Here is a 12,762-nt window from a genome sequence, read left to right as displayed (position 1 = left end):
TATTTTAAATCAAAATCAAATTTTTATTTAGATTTGGAGTCAGATTTTCGAGTTGGGAAGGAAAGTTGCGAGTATGAGTACTAGACAATAGTCTCATAGTAACCGTGATAGTTATAATAATTTAATGGAATAGAGAATTACTAAAATCAATCGTACCCTCTTTGCCTAAGGGTTTCACTAATCTCCATCTGAATCTGATCTGCCAAATTTCCCCAGATTTACACTCGATTTGCATCTCCCTGTAAGGCTGTAAATGTTTCCTCTGATTTTCCTTAGTATTACTAATCGTTAAATAAACTTATTAATACATCAGAAACAGATCTCTCTGCCTTCCGTTCCCCATTTCGATTTCTCCCTTTTTCTCTCATCTTTTTTGTATCGTTAGTCGTTAAATTAGGTAAGCTTTCCTTCTCAAATTTCTGATTTGTCTGCATTCTTTTTTTCAAGTAATCATGAATGCTATGTAAATGCATCTTCTTTTTTAACTAAGATTTGTCATTTTCAGGTGTAATAATTGGTTTCGAGGACGCATCGAATAAGACAATTTCACTGTTTTCTCATTTGGGGAAAAATAAATTTTACTGGTAAGTACTCTTTTGATTTCTGGTTTCCGAATCGGGGAAAGGAATTTTTCTAAGTATTGATTTCTGTGTGTGATGACTGCTGAAATGATGGACGGTTTGCTGATAATGTAAAGGTTTTCCTTTGTTTTTGTGTTTTATTGATTTTTTTTCGTAATAGCATTCTGGGTTTCGATATTTTGTCATAGGAAAGGAAAATGATAAACAAGGCGCTTGTATTGACGTATTTCTACCTATTGATCTATATTTTGCTTTCATCCGGCGTTATATTGTATAACAAGGTAACTCCCCCTCTTCTCATACTGTGTAAACTGTACTGTATTGTGTTGCTATTATGTCCCTTACAATCTCATGCAACAGAAATCCATGACTGCTCAAGATTTATTGATTCATTATTTGTAATAGTCAGGTTTAGGTTACAACTAAAGCAAGGAATGATTTTTTTATCTGTTTTATTTCGGTTAGGAACTAACGGCTCCTTGATGGAATTCATTCTCTCCATTTTTATGACATTTTATGTTTTTGTTGCAGTGGGTTCTGTCTCCCAAATACTTCAACTTTCCGTTTCCTATAACATTGACAATGATTCACATGGCATTCTCCGGACTTGTTGCTTTTTTTCTTATCCGTGTTTTCAAGGTATGACTGACATGCAACTGACTTCAGTTTCTTTTCCATCAATTATTCCTTTTCATCCATTATTGCTTGCTATTGAATGTCTTCATGCTAAACTGTTGAATGCTAAGCAACATAGTTCCATCTCACCATTATATGCAACTAGCTCTAGGAATGCCAAGTTTGTCATGATAAAATGTGTTTTTGATTACATTGGCCTCATTTCCAGAAGCCAGTGTTCCCTTTATAAGCTGAAACTAAAGATCCATTGGTTTTTTGTTTTTGTATTTTGCCTACAGAAGCAAAATATAAATTTGAGAGCACTATTATTATGTTTCTATGCAAGCTTCACCTTCCATTGTTTTGCCTAGCTTTATAATGCATTTTCCTCTCCCTCAATCTCACCATGCAGGTTGTAGCTCCTGTTAAAATGACATTTGAAATGTAAGTGCTATTCTTGATCTAAAATAGCTGTTATTATTCTCAATTACTGCTTAGCTACAGGATCCATGTTCTCTTTCCTAAACAAATGGTCTCGGTGTTGCAGATATGCAACATGTGTAGTACCTATAAGTGCCTTCTTTGCATCAAGTCTTTGGTAAGCACTTAACTGTGGTATGACTGAAATTCTTGTTTGGTTGCGATGTACTGTTCTCCTTATTAAGATGGTGTGCCGTGTAATGAGTTACTTCTGTTGGGAAAAAGTATAAGCTTACTGCTTGAAAACCCTGCTGAGTGCCAAGTATTACTTGTTAACTTATTGCTTGTTTCTGACTGTTTATTGTTTTAAGTATAATATTGTTCCTCAATGGATTTGTTTGCTTTGATCTCCTCCTAGTTGTCAGAGTTACTGCACCCAAGTTCTTGGGTTGACTTGAGTTTGTGAAAATTCAGAATTAACATTGAATCCAATAAACCTAGATGATCAGTTTTAAGCTCAAATCAAGTATAGGCCAGTTGCAGTAACCTTCTCTGCATAATGAAGTTTCTTTACTAATCAGGATCTTAAGTTGTTGTATTACTTTCATTTCTTGCTCCCTATTTTTATCTCTTAATGTATGGCCCTGAAATTGGTTCTGTCTGTCCAAATTTGCTCTTGTTATACTTGCATTTAAGCTTTTGATTTGCCAAAAGGCTCCTGCTATAGGCTGCAAATTGCTTATGATATAGAACTTGTCATGTACTGGCTGTGCAGAATTTTGACAACTTTGTTTTATATTACTCCCCTTCTGTTGATATTGTTTTGCATATTCTAAGCATCATCATTCTTTTGTTGTCAATACAGGTTTGGTAACACTGCCTATTTGCATATATCTGTGGCTTTTATCCAGATGCTCAAAGCTCTAAGTATGTGGAAACAAAGTGCATTATTTAATTACATCGTACAAAACCACTCTATAATTTTAATGGCTGGCTGTTTGTGTTTGCAATGTTGCAGTGCCAGTGGCAACATTTTTCATGGGTGTTATGTGTGGCACTGATAAACCAAGGTGCGATGTGTTCTTAAACATGGTGCTGGTCAGCGTTGGAGTTGTCATTTCCTCATATGGGGAAATTCATTTTAATATAGTTGGCACAGTTTATCAGGTCACAGGCATCCTAGCAGAAGCTCTAAGGCTGGTCTTAACTCAAGTCCTCCTGCAAAAGACGGGCCTGACTCTAAATCCAATTACCAGCTTATACTACATCGCACCCTGCAGGTAAACTCTCTCCCCTCACCCCCTATTTTGTAATAATTTTGTGTCTGCCACTCATACTAACTCCAAAAGACTGGGTCTTATCACGACCGTCATCCTTGTATATAACTGTTACTGTTGATTTTTTTGGCAGTTTTGTGTTTCTTTTTGTGCCTTGGTGCTTACTGGAGAAGCCTGCGATGGAAGTTTCACAGATACAATTCAATTTCTGGATCTTCTTCTCCAATGCTCTTTGTGCTTTAGCTCTGAACTTGTCCATATTCTTAGTTATCGGAAGAACCGGAGCTGTCACCGTTAGGGTTGCTGGTGTTCTAAAAGACTGGATACTGATTGCCCTTTCCACTGTTGTTTTCCCCGAGTCTACAATAACAGGGCTTAATATAATTGGTTATGCCATCGGTACTTCTATACTCTGAATCATGAACATTACGTATTTTCTTCTGTATTTGAGAAACTAAAATTGATGCAAATTCCTTTTGTTCTCTTTCTCCCTCTTCAGCTCTGTGTGCTGTTGTCATGTATAACTACATTAAGGTTAAGGATGGTCGTGCTCCTCAGCTGCCTTCGGATAGTATTCAGGAGAGATTAACAAAGGTCAGTCTTCTCAAATCTCAGTAGCCCTCAACACCATTATCATGTCCTAATGTTTAATTATTTGGACCCAAATACTAGCAAATAAATGTGTGATGTCTCACGTTGATGATCTGTTTTCTCTTGTTAATATAGGATTGGAAATTTGAGAAGAAGTCATCAGACATATTCATCCCAAATATCAGCAATGACGCAAATGGAGGAAGCAACTTCAATAGCTCTGAATTGAATGACGAAGAAGTGCCTCTAATTTCATCATCCAGGCTATCACATATAGGGCACCAACTAAGCAACTGTAGCTCTCAACGCTCATAGAGCCTAGAGATCATACGAATCGGACGAAGGAATTGTGGAAGAAGGGAGCCAACCCACATGGTCCCCGCCTTCTAAGTTGAAGGTAAGGAAGATTAATTCTTTTGAAAGGTATTTGATTGGTTGATGTTTCACAGTTTAAAGAAAGCAAAGAGCGATGTTATTGTAATTACTCGATTTGTTTTTGTGTTCATGCTATACATGACAAGATTATTGCAAGCACGTAGATTGCATAACTTAGGTGATAAGTGATAACTTATGAGAGGGGACGAGGTTACCGACTTACCGTAATATATAGCAGCTAAGTGACTATTTATGTGGATAGGCTTGCTTGCATTCTTTGACCTCTATTTGCTCGCTCACACTATGAGACAACCATTTTTTTGGATTCTTAGATGTTGCAATATATTTATTATCATGTTCATTAAGTTGGTAAATTTTCTTATTTTTTCTCCTGTTTTCCCCTTTTAATTTCATTAAATATTTTGAAAGTCCTGCATGATACAAGTTCCCATGGAGATACAAGCCTTAGAAGAAAGAATTTGTTGATGGGATAAAGGTTCATTTGTCCAACTGAGAAGAGTTTTTGCATATTTGATACCATTGCATAATCGGATACGACTGGTTAGACCAAAAAACAGCCACTCCGACCTCAAACACAAGCACAAACCACACCCCGTTATCGTGGATCTCTCAGGTGCCGGAGGCGCCAATCCCGTTTCGTCTCATATTTCTCTTAGGTGCCGGAGGCGCCAATCCCGTAATGTCCCGTATATCTTTGGTCTTCGTATTGACAATATGAAATTTCCAGATTGCAACTATAAGCATCAAATTGGACAAAAGGTATTTACCTTTATAATTTGATCCTAAGATTACAGTAAAAGAAAACAATGTCATTTTCAAATGTTGGAGACTTGACGATTACTAATCAAATCACCTTATGTTACAGAAAAATCTTGTTTCTCCAATTAACTTTTGTTTCTCTCTCTCTCTCTCTAAATTAGCCGCCAAGTGCACCATTTAAGAAAATAATATAAAAGGAAAAATGGGGTTACCTGTGGTCACATCAGTTATTCTCTTATCCACGTCATCAACTAGTTAATATCCAAATCCACAAACTTTAACTAACAAAAAATACGATTAATGTTATTTTAATTTTTTCCACCTAATTTGGTTTCAAATTATTATAAAAGATAATAAAATATTAATATAATTTTATAATCAAAATCAAATAAACATTTTGTTATTTAAACAGCCATATTTATCCGGTTGACATGTAAAATTCTTATCCAAAACCCAAAGAAGTAAGAGTAAATTTGCAATTTTTTTTTATCAAGGATAGGACTGATTACAAAATTCCACCTGTTTATTGTTATCCAATTAAAATCGACTAGAATTCAATTTTCGTCATCTGTCTTTTAAAATAATATCAACATTAGCGTAAACTACAGTTTATGGTCATCAAAATGTGGATATGTTTTTATTTTGGTCAATAGAATTTTAAAAATTATATTTTGGTCACTAAAATTATTGATAAAGAATAAAGAATCAATCAAAAAGTAACTTTCGTTATATTAATGATTTGAAATAGTAATAATAATTATTAATATCTAATTTACTCAAACTATAAAAGAATATCAATTTCATGGTTCAAAAAAATATCAATTTAATCTTTAACGAAATTTATTTAACTCAATTCACCTATCAATATCTTCATCAAGAAACCTTCATCACTCAATCACATACTATCACCGACAATTATTAAGTTTGAGTATCATTTTAAGTGGCAATACTGTAGGTTTCCATACCATACATGCCATTTAAGGAAGAATAAGTCAACAGCATTATAGCTTTTAATATTCATTGACTAAAGAACTGGTGGTGGTAGTACTTGGTTGAAAAGTGAGGGTTGATAATGTTAAATGATAGGTTAACTAAGCAAGTTAATTTTTTTAAAAAGTTTTTTTAAGAATTAAATTGATGTTGTAGTTATAAAAGTTAAATTAAATTTTAACCATTATTATTAATATGTTATATCATCAATTTAATGGGAGTTCAGTCCAAGTGATATTTTAGTTATTTATCGATAATTTTAATGACCAAAACATGACTTTTAAACTTTACTAATCAAAATAAAAATACATCTAAACTTTAATGACGGTGATTATATTTCACCTTAGTTTAAATTTAAGGAAAAATAAATCAAAACCTTATAAATTTAGTTTTATTTTTTAAAATAATTGATTTATTAATCATGTGCTAAGTGCACCATTTAAGAAAAATATTCCTAAGAAATGTGTTAAGCCACGTGAAGGAAATCATCAAAATCAACGCCGTGTCAATTATTATTATTATTATTCCGCAATAATCAATTAGAAATTGGGTTTAATTATATAGTTTATCCCTCTATTTTATGAAAAATAAAAGGTTAGTATCTTTATTTTATTTTGATAGAATTTGGGTTTTGTACTATAAAAATTATAAATGAATCCAATTATTAGTATATACGTAAATTTAAACTGCTAATTTATTACATATATATTGATGAAGTACTAATTTTTTAAAGTATGAACAGAAAAAATTATTATAATAATATTAATTATTATTTATAAAAATAATAATATTGTATTTTTTACAATTAAGTTAACATCTGATTAATTAGTGATATTAATTCAATCAATGCCTTAATATTAGTATATATAATACTAACAAGATTTTAAATCATTGAACATTCATATTCGAATCTCACTTTATGTAGATTACGTGAAAATTACTTTTATTAAATCTCATCATTTACTTGTACACTTTATAATTATTCCAATTTATGAAAATTATTATCTTAGAAAAGATAAATTATTTAACGATCGAACTTGAAATAAATATTAAAATTTAATTATGAGTTGATATAATTTATTATTAAATGTTTTTATTAAAAAAAGTAAATTCTTATCGAATCTAAACGTGTGAAAGCTTATGCAAGCAATATCCGACGGCCAAACGATTCCTTCACATTGCGACGAAATATACAAATTCGCAAAAAGCATAGGGACCAATTACAAATTTTGACACGTCTCTCGCACATTGACATTATCCAATTAAAATCGATTTAAATTTATATTTTCCTTTCTTTTTTTAATCCTTTTCCCTTTTTGGCGTTTGCCATTTTGCGTAATCTTTTCAATCTCCAATCCTCTCTCTTTCCTATGTTAATTTCCATTCCCCGTACAAAGTTTCTAGAATCGTATGTTGCTCGCCGTCGCCCGGTTGAAGTTCTTAGCTGAATTGTGACGGTGGTGGGGTGTATTTTCAACAACGGTGATGGCGGCGAAGAAGGTGACCGAATCGTTCTCGAAGAGCTTAATAGAGGAAGTACACAAATGGGGATGCATGAAGCAGACTGGGGTCAGCTTGAGGTACATGATGGAGTTTGGGTCTAAGCCCATCGAGCGGAATTTGTTGATTTCGGGTCAGTTTCTCCACAAGGAGCTCCCCATTAGAATTGCTCGGAGAGCAATTGAGCTCGAGAGTCTCCCTTATGGACTTTCTGAGAAGCCTGCTGTTTTGAAGGTCGTTTCTTGTTTTTTAGTTTTCAAGTTCATTTCTTTGATGGAGTGCTGCTATTTTCTGTAACACACAGACCAACTGCTTGATTTTTGGTGCCAAAGGGTTTTTTATTTGTTGTTTTGCCAAAATGGGTATTTATCACAACTTAAATTGGACTGGTTTTCCTTTTACCCTTTTTCTTTCTCCTTTTTATCCTATGAATATGTGATTCTGCATACTGGGTCTTTACATTGAATTAAATAATCGGTATTAATTATTTATTACTGTACATGGATATTCTTCCTGTCACTGCCTTGTGATTTCTGTTGCTTTGCTTGCCTTTTCTGCTCATTGTTGACCTTTTTGCGCTTTTAACGGAACCATGGAGGAATTCTTAAGACCCTTATTTTATCTTTTGAGGCCATAGTTTCTTTAGAAAAATATGTTGCTTAAACATTATTTAGTGGACAACATTCTGATTTCATTGCTGCTTGCTATTTGCTTTTGTCAGGCCCCCATTTTTGAAGCTATAGAATCCAATTTTAGCTTAATTTTACATAGAATCCAAATTAGTTTGCTTTTTCACGTACTTCCCATTACGTTGTTGAATCTAAAAATTGTTTACAAGATAGTGGATTATGTTGAAATTTTGATGACCTGGACTGGGTTAATAACTCATTTATTATTTTAACTTGGTCTTTTATTCTTAGGTGCGAGACTGGTATTTGGATTCCTTTCGTGACCTGAGAGTCTTTCCCGATATCAAGGATACAAATGATGAGAAGGAATTTACAAAGATGATCAAGGCTATTAAGGTGAGACACAACAATGTGGTTCCTATGATGGCTTTGGGGGTTCAACAATTGAAGAAAGGCATGGATCCAAAGATTGTTTATGAGGATCTTGACGAGATTCATCAGTTTCTAGATAGATTTTACATGTCGAGAATTGGAATTCGTATGCTTATTGGTTAGTTTCAACTTTGTTTTCTTTGTTACAGTTTCTTGAGGCTGGGTTTAAACTCTGTCTGCATGTTTAAATTTTGGTGAAACCAGGGCAGCATGTGGAGTTGCATAACCCTAATCCTCCTCCACATTGTGTGGGCTATATACATACAAAAATGTCTCCAGTGGAAGTGGCTCAAAATGCTAGTGAGGATGCTCGTGCTATTTGTTTGCGAGAGTACGGCAGTGCTCCTGAAATTAATATCTACGGGGATCCCAAGTTTACATTCCCGTGAGTATATTTACTCTTACTTCGGTTGAGTTTATTATATTTTATTTTACCGATATTTTTCATCTCTTGTTTTTCACTATGCTTTCAATTATTGATCCTCCAAAGCATCTCCGGTTCTTTTGTTTAGTGTCATAAATCTGGTAATTCATTGATCCTTTGACATCTGGCCTGCGTATTATCTGTTTTCTGGATAGCAGGTATGTTCCAACACACTTGCATCTGATGGTATTTGAGTTGGTCAAAAACTCTTTGCGTGCTGTCCAAGAGCATTATATGGATTCGGATAGAGTTGCACCACCTATTCGAATAATAGTTGCCGATGGACTTGAGGATGTAACCATAAAGGTAGTAGTTTGTCATGCTTTGTTATCCATATAAATTCGGGCAACTATTTCCTTTTTTCCTTTTTTGTTTGTAAAAGTGCATGGGAATTGAGGATGTAACAATATAACTTCGTTTAACTGGTTGTGCAGGTCTCTGATGAAGGGGGTGGCATACCAAGAAGTGGTCTTCCCAAAATTTTCACATACCTTTACAGCACTGCAAGAAACCCATTGGATGAGTACCCAGATCTGGGAACAGCTGATACAGTTATGACCATGGCCGGATATGGTTATGGGCTACCTATAAGCCGCTTGTATGCTCGGTATTTTGGAGGAGATCTTCAAATTATCTCTATGGAAGGATATGGTGAGTGCAGTTGTTACAGTTAACACCACTTAAAACACTCGTGAAATTAAGCATTTTACTAGTCTTATTCATGCCACAAACACGTAATTGCCTCATAGTTAGTAGTTAATGAAGCATTTATCCTCTCTCAACTCTTGAAATTTGAGACTTCATGTTATATTTTTATACAACATTCTTTCTTTTTTGCAGTCTCAACAGAGTAAGAGAGTGCATTTTTAATGATGGCAAGTTTTGTAATTATTAAAACCCTCAAAGTTCCTATTTACCTAAGAGTGTACACACGCGCTCACACACTCGAAGTTGGTAGCAGTGCAAATGATAGGCAATTAGGCATAATGAGACAAGAAGTTTGTTGCAAAAGAACAACTCTTCGTCTATGTAACTGTACTTTGACTGTTAGATCTGATTTGACTCTGTAGGGTTTCGTTGCAATTAACATTATACAGTTCTCAAGATGCATATTTTTGGTGGTTCATAAAAGCAGATAACTAGATTTGAAACTGGCATTTGTTAGTTTATTAGTTTCATAATCCATAATAGTCGTGGCTTTTGTCTTATGTCGAGCTATCTTGAACTTCAGAAATCAACCATTTCTTATTATAGATAGAAAGAGATGATGCTGACTTCTACCGTTTTTTTCTCTTACAACTTTTTTCTTTATGTTGAGTTATTGTTGACTTGGCTTGTATATCAAAATATTTGTTTTTCACCTTCCCAAATGCTCGTGTCACTGGTTTTCTCCGGCTAAACTAACGCATTAGAGATCGTCTGTATTGTTTTTTGCAGGGACTGATGCATATCTTCATCTGTCCCGTTTGGGCGATTCGCAAGAACCATTGCCATGATTTATAATGTTAAACCATGGAAATATGAAAGAAGGGAAATTTGTGATGCATATCTATGGATTTTAATTGTAATAAATTTGGTAGTTGACTTGTATTCCCATACTACAGTTCACGTTGTAACATCAGTTGATGCAATGGAAGTATCTTTACTGTTTTTTTATGTATATGAACTGGCAATTCTCTCACCAGCGTTTGACTTTAATTTGCCTAAGGTAGGCAAGTTTGCTCTATCGCATGTATTTTTATGGCAACGAGTACACAGGATGGCAAATCGTGTCTGATGAAATCATTGAACACCTTTTGAAGAAGTGCTAGATTACTCGACATGGATGGCAAACCCCGGAACCGACTGGAGTTTTCACCTTTGAAGGGATTGGGTTGAGTGGATTCGAATGTGCGCAGAGAGCAGTTGAATGTGCCAAAGAATTTTTAGCACTTCGGGAACTGGAAAAGGCCACCTCCCGGTGGGAAACAACTTTGAATTAGTTCAAATTATGTTAAGATGGCTCCTCATAGGGAAACCTTGGTAAAGCAGGTGCTGGGAGCATTATAGGAGATGAGACGAGCAAATTTGTCGTGGGCTCTTACAGGTGTGAATAGAGGCCGATCACACTCAAGGTAAAAAAAATCGGTGGCCACTCAATTTTTCTATTTAGCAGTCAAATTTTAAATTTTGCACATTTTGAAATGCAGTTAAAAGAAGAGAAAATAACCTCAGTGACCAAAAATATCTTATAATATACGATTTTAACCAACTTTTTTTGGATTTTCCAAAATGACCAACTAAATTGCAATGCGATCGATAATTCGCAACGCGATCTCCGGTATCGCAAATCAGTTTCCAGATTCGCAACGCGAACTTCGACTATCGCATTCCGATTTACATATTCGCATTGCGATAGTCGAAGTTTGCGTTGTGATTTTCCAAATTCGACTATCGCAACGCGAACTTGGACTATCGCAATGTGAATTGCGAACTTCGACTATCGCATTGTGATTTACATATTCACATTGCGATAGTCAAAGTTCGCATTGCGATAGTCGAAGTTCGCGTTGCGATTTATTCCAAATTTGTTGCGATAGTCGAAGTTCGCGTTGCGATTTATTCTAAATTCGTTGCGATAGTCCAAAATCGCAACGACTGGTGGTATTGCATTTGTTTCTTAAGAATTTTCTCTGAAAAGATAGTATTCGCGCGGACGTGTTGAAGACACGTACGACCACGACCACGACCCGACCCGAGACGAGACGGACGGCGGCGGCAGCGGCGGCACGCGAGAGTCCCCCTTGTTCTTTATCACTCAACAAGGAAGTGAGAAAGCCAAGTCTTAAATACTATTTTCAATAGTGTTTCCAATACTATGTGGGATTGAGCATTACCAACACTTGTTCCCAATACTATGTAGGATTGAGCCTTAAATAGTGATATTATTTTTGAATGTTTTGCTTAAAATTGCAATAATCGCGTTTGATTGTAGATTGACTTTTAATTATGACATATTTAATCGTATAATACTAATGCAATTGGTTGCTGCTTCAGTTGTTTTAAGGTGCATGATTGTTAATTGTTTCCTGAATAATCACATTGTATTGAAAACAAGTGTTGGTAATGCTCAATCCCGCATAGTATTGGAAACACTATTGAGAATGGTATTTAAGGCTTGACTTTCCCACTCCCTTGTTGAGTGATAGGGAACAAGGGGGACTCTCGCGCCACCGCCCGTCTCGTCTTGTCTCGTCTCGGGTTGTGGTCGTGGTCGTGGTAATACGTGTCTTCGACACGTCCGCGCGAATACTATCTTTTTAGAGAAAATTCTTAAGAAACAAATGCAATACCACCAGTCGTTGCGATTTTGGACTATCGCAACGAATTTGGAATAAATCGCAACGCGAACTTCGACTATAGCAACGAATTTGGAATAAATCGCAACGCGAACTTCGACTATCGCAACGTGAATTTGACTATCGCAATGCGAATATGTAAATCGAAATGCGATATTCGAAGTTCGCGTTGCGATAGTCGAATTTGGAAAATCGCAACGAGAACTTCGACTATCGCAATGCGAACTTGGATTATCGCAATGCGAACTTGGACTATCGCAATGCGAATATGTAAATCGCAATGCGATAGTCGAAGTTCGCGTTGCGAATCTGGAAACTGATTTGCGATACCGGAGATCGCGTTGCGAATTATCGATCGCATTGCGATTTAGTTGGTCATTTTGGCAAATCCAAAAAGGTTGGTTAAAATCGTATATTATAAGGCATTTTTTGTCACTGAGGTTATTTTCTCTTAAAAGAAAGGGTTTGAATCCGAACATTTGTGAATGGAGTAAACTAAGTTGAGAGGGTCGTCATTGCCTCTGTAATTTCAAACTTTATTTTATCTCAATTTGATTATAAGAAGCTAATTACCTGAATTCTAAAATAATTTATAAATGACATATATATATTAAAATAATAATAGAATTTAGTTTTATTGAGGGAATAAAGAGAAAATTTATAATTCAGAGAAGGAAAGAGTCGGCAAAATCCTAACCACTAACATTAACTGGCCATTTCTCCTAAAATCGTTTAAAAAAACAAAAATTAACTGCTAATTAATGAAAACAAAATTATAAATTTAATCAAACAATTTAAAAAAATATATAA

General features: G+C 35.0%; 2 protein-coding genes across 3 annotated transcripts; both read left to right on the top strand.

Annotated features, from left to right (window-relative positions):
• Positions 1 to 259: 259 nt before the first annotated feature.
• LOC120127906 (probable sugar phosphate/phosphate translocator At3g17430) lies at positions 260 to 3,935 on the top strand. Its single transcript, XM_039145718.1, has 11 exons — positions 260 to 397; positions 506 to 584; positions 770 to 862; positions 1,113 to 1,220; positions 1,609 to 1,640; positions 1,744 to 1,794; positions 2,482 to 2,543; positions 2,635 to 2,896; positions 3,027 to 3,292; positions 3,393 to 3,487; positions 3,620 to 3,935. Exons 3-11 carry the CDS (start codon positions 779 to 781, stop codon positions 3,797 to 3,799), a joined length of 1,140 nt encoding a protein of 379 aa, XP_039001649.1. The 5' UTR covers positions 260 to 397; positions 506 to 584; positions 770 to 778; the 3' UTR covers positions 3,800 to 3,935.
• Positions 3,936 to 6,941: 3,006 nt separating this feature from the next.
• On the top strand, positions 6,942 to 10,312 carry LOC120127907 (pyruvate dehydrogenase (acetyl-transferring) kinase, mitochondrial). Of its 2 annotated transcripts, none has more exons than XM_039145719.1 (6): positions 6,942 to 7,363; positions 8,050 to 8,308; positions 8,395 to 8,575; positions 8,770 to 8,920; positions 9,049 to 9,265; positions 10,052 to 10,312. In XM_039145719.1, exons 1-6 carry the CDS (start codon positions 7,115 to 7,117, stop codon positions 10,108 to 10,110), a joined length of 1,116 nt encoding a protein of 371 aa, XP_039001650.1. In that variant the 5' UTR covers positions 6,942 to 7,114; the 3' UTR covers positions 10,111 to 10,312. The 2 variants fall into 2 exon arrangements, with proteins under 2 accessions (XP_039001650.1, XP_039001651.1); XM_039145720.1 differs by having other exon boundaries at positions 7,115 to 7,363; positions 8,773 to 8,920; positions 10,052 to 10,110.
• The last annotated feature ends 2,450 nt before the right edge of the window (positions 10,313 to 12,762 follow it).

The sequence above is a fragment of the Hibiscus syriacus genome, unplaced genomic scaffold (genome assembly GCF_006381635.1).
Source record: "Hibiscus syriacus cultivar Baekdansim isolate YM2019G1 unplaced genomic scaffold, ASM638163v2 tig00110472_pilon, whole genome shotgun sequence".
Classification (NCBI taxonomy): Eukaryota; Viridiplantae; Streptophyta; class Magnoliopsida; order Malvales; family Malvaceae; genus Hibiscus; species Hibiscus syriacus.
Note: the sequence above shows the minus strand (reverse complement) of the source record. Positions and strands in the feature narration are given on the sequence as shown.

Bases quoted from the DNA above. Each gene is read 5' to 3' on its own strand.
- LOC120127907 (XM_039145719.1), top strand. From the start codon at position 7,115: ATGGCGGCGAAGAAGGTGACCGAATCGTTCTCGAAGAGCTTAATAGAG. The intron at 7,364-8,049 runs GTCGTTTCTTGT...TTTTATTCTTAG, and splicing joins AGAAGCCTGCTGTTTTGAAG to GTGCGAGACTGGTATTTGGA. The intron at 8,309-8,394 runs GTTAGTTTCAAC...TGGTGAAACCAG, and splicing joins TGGAATTCGTATGCTTATTG to GGCAGCATGTGGAGTTGCAT.
- LOC120127906 (XM_039145718.1), top strand. From the start codon at position 779: ATGATAAACAAGGCGCTTGTATTGACGTATTTCTACCTATTGATCTAT. The intron at 2,544-2,634 runs GTATGTGGAAAC...GCAATGTTGCAG, and splicing joins CCAGATGCTCAAAGCTCTAA to TGCCAGTGGCAACATTTTTC. The intron at 2,897-3,026 runs GTAAACTCTCTC...TTTTTTTGGCAG, and splicing joins TACTACATCGCACCCTGCAG to TTTTGTGTTTCTTTTTGTGC.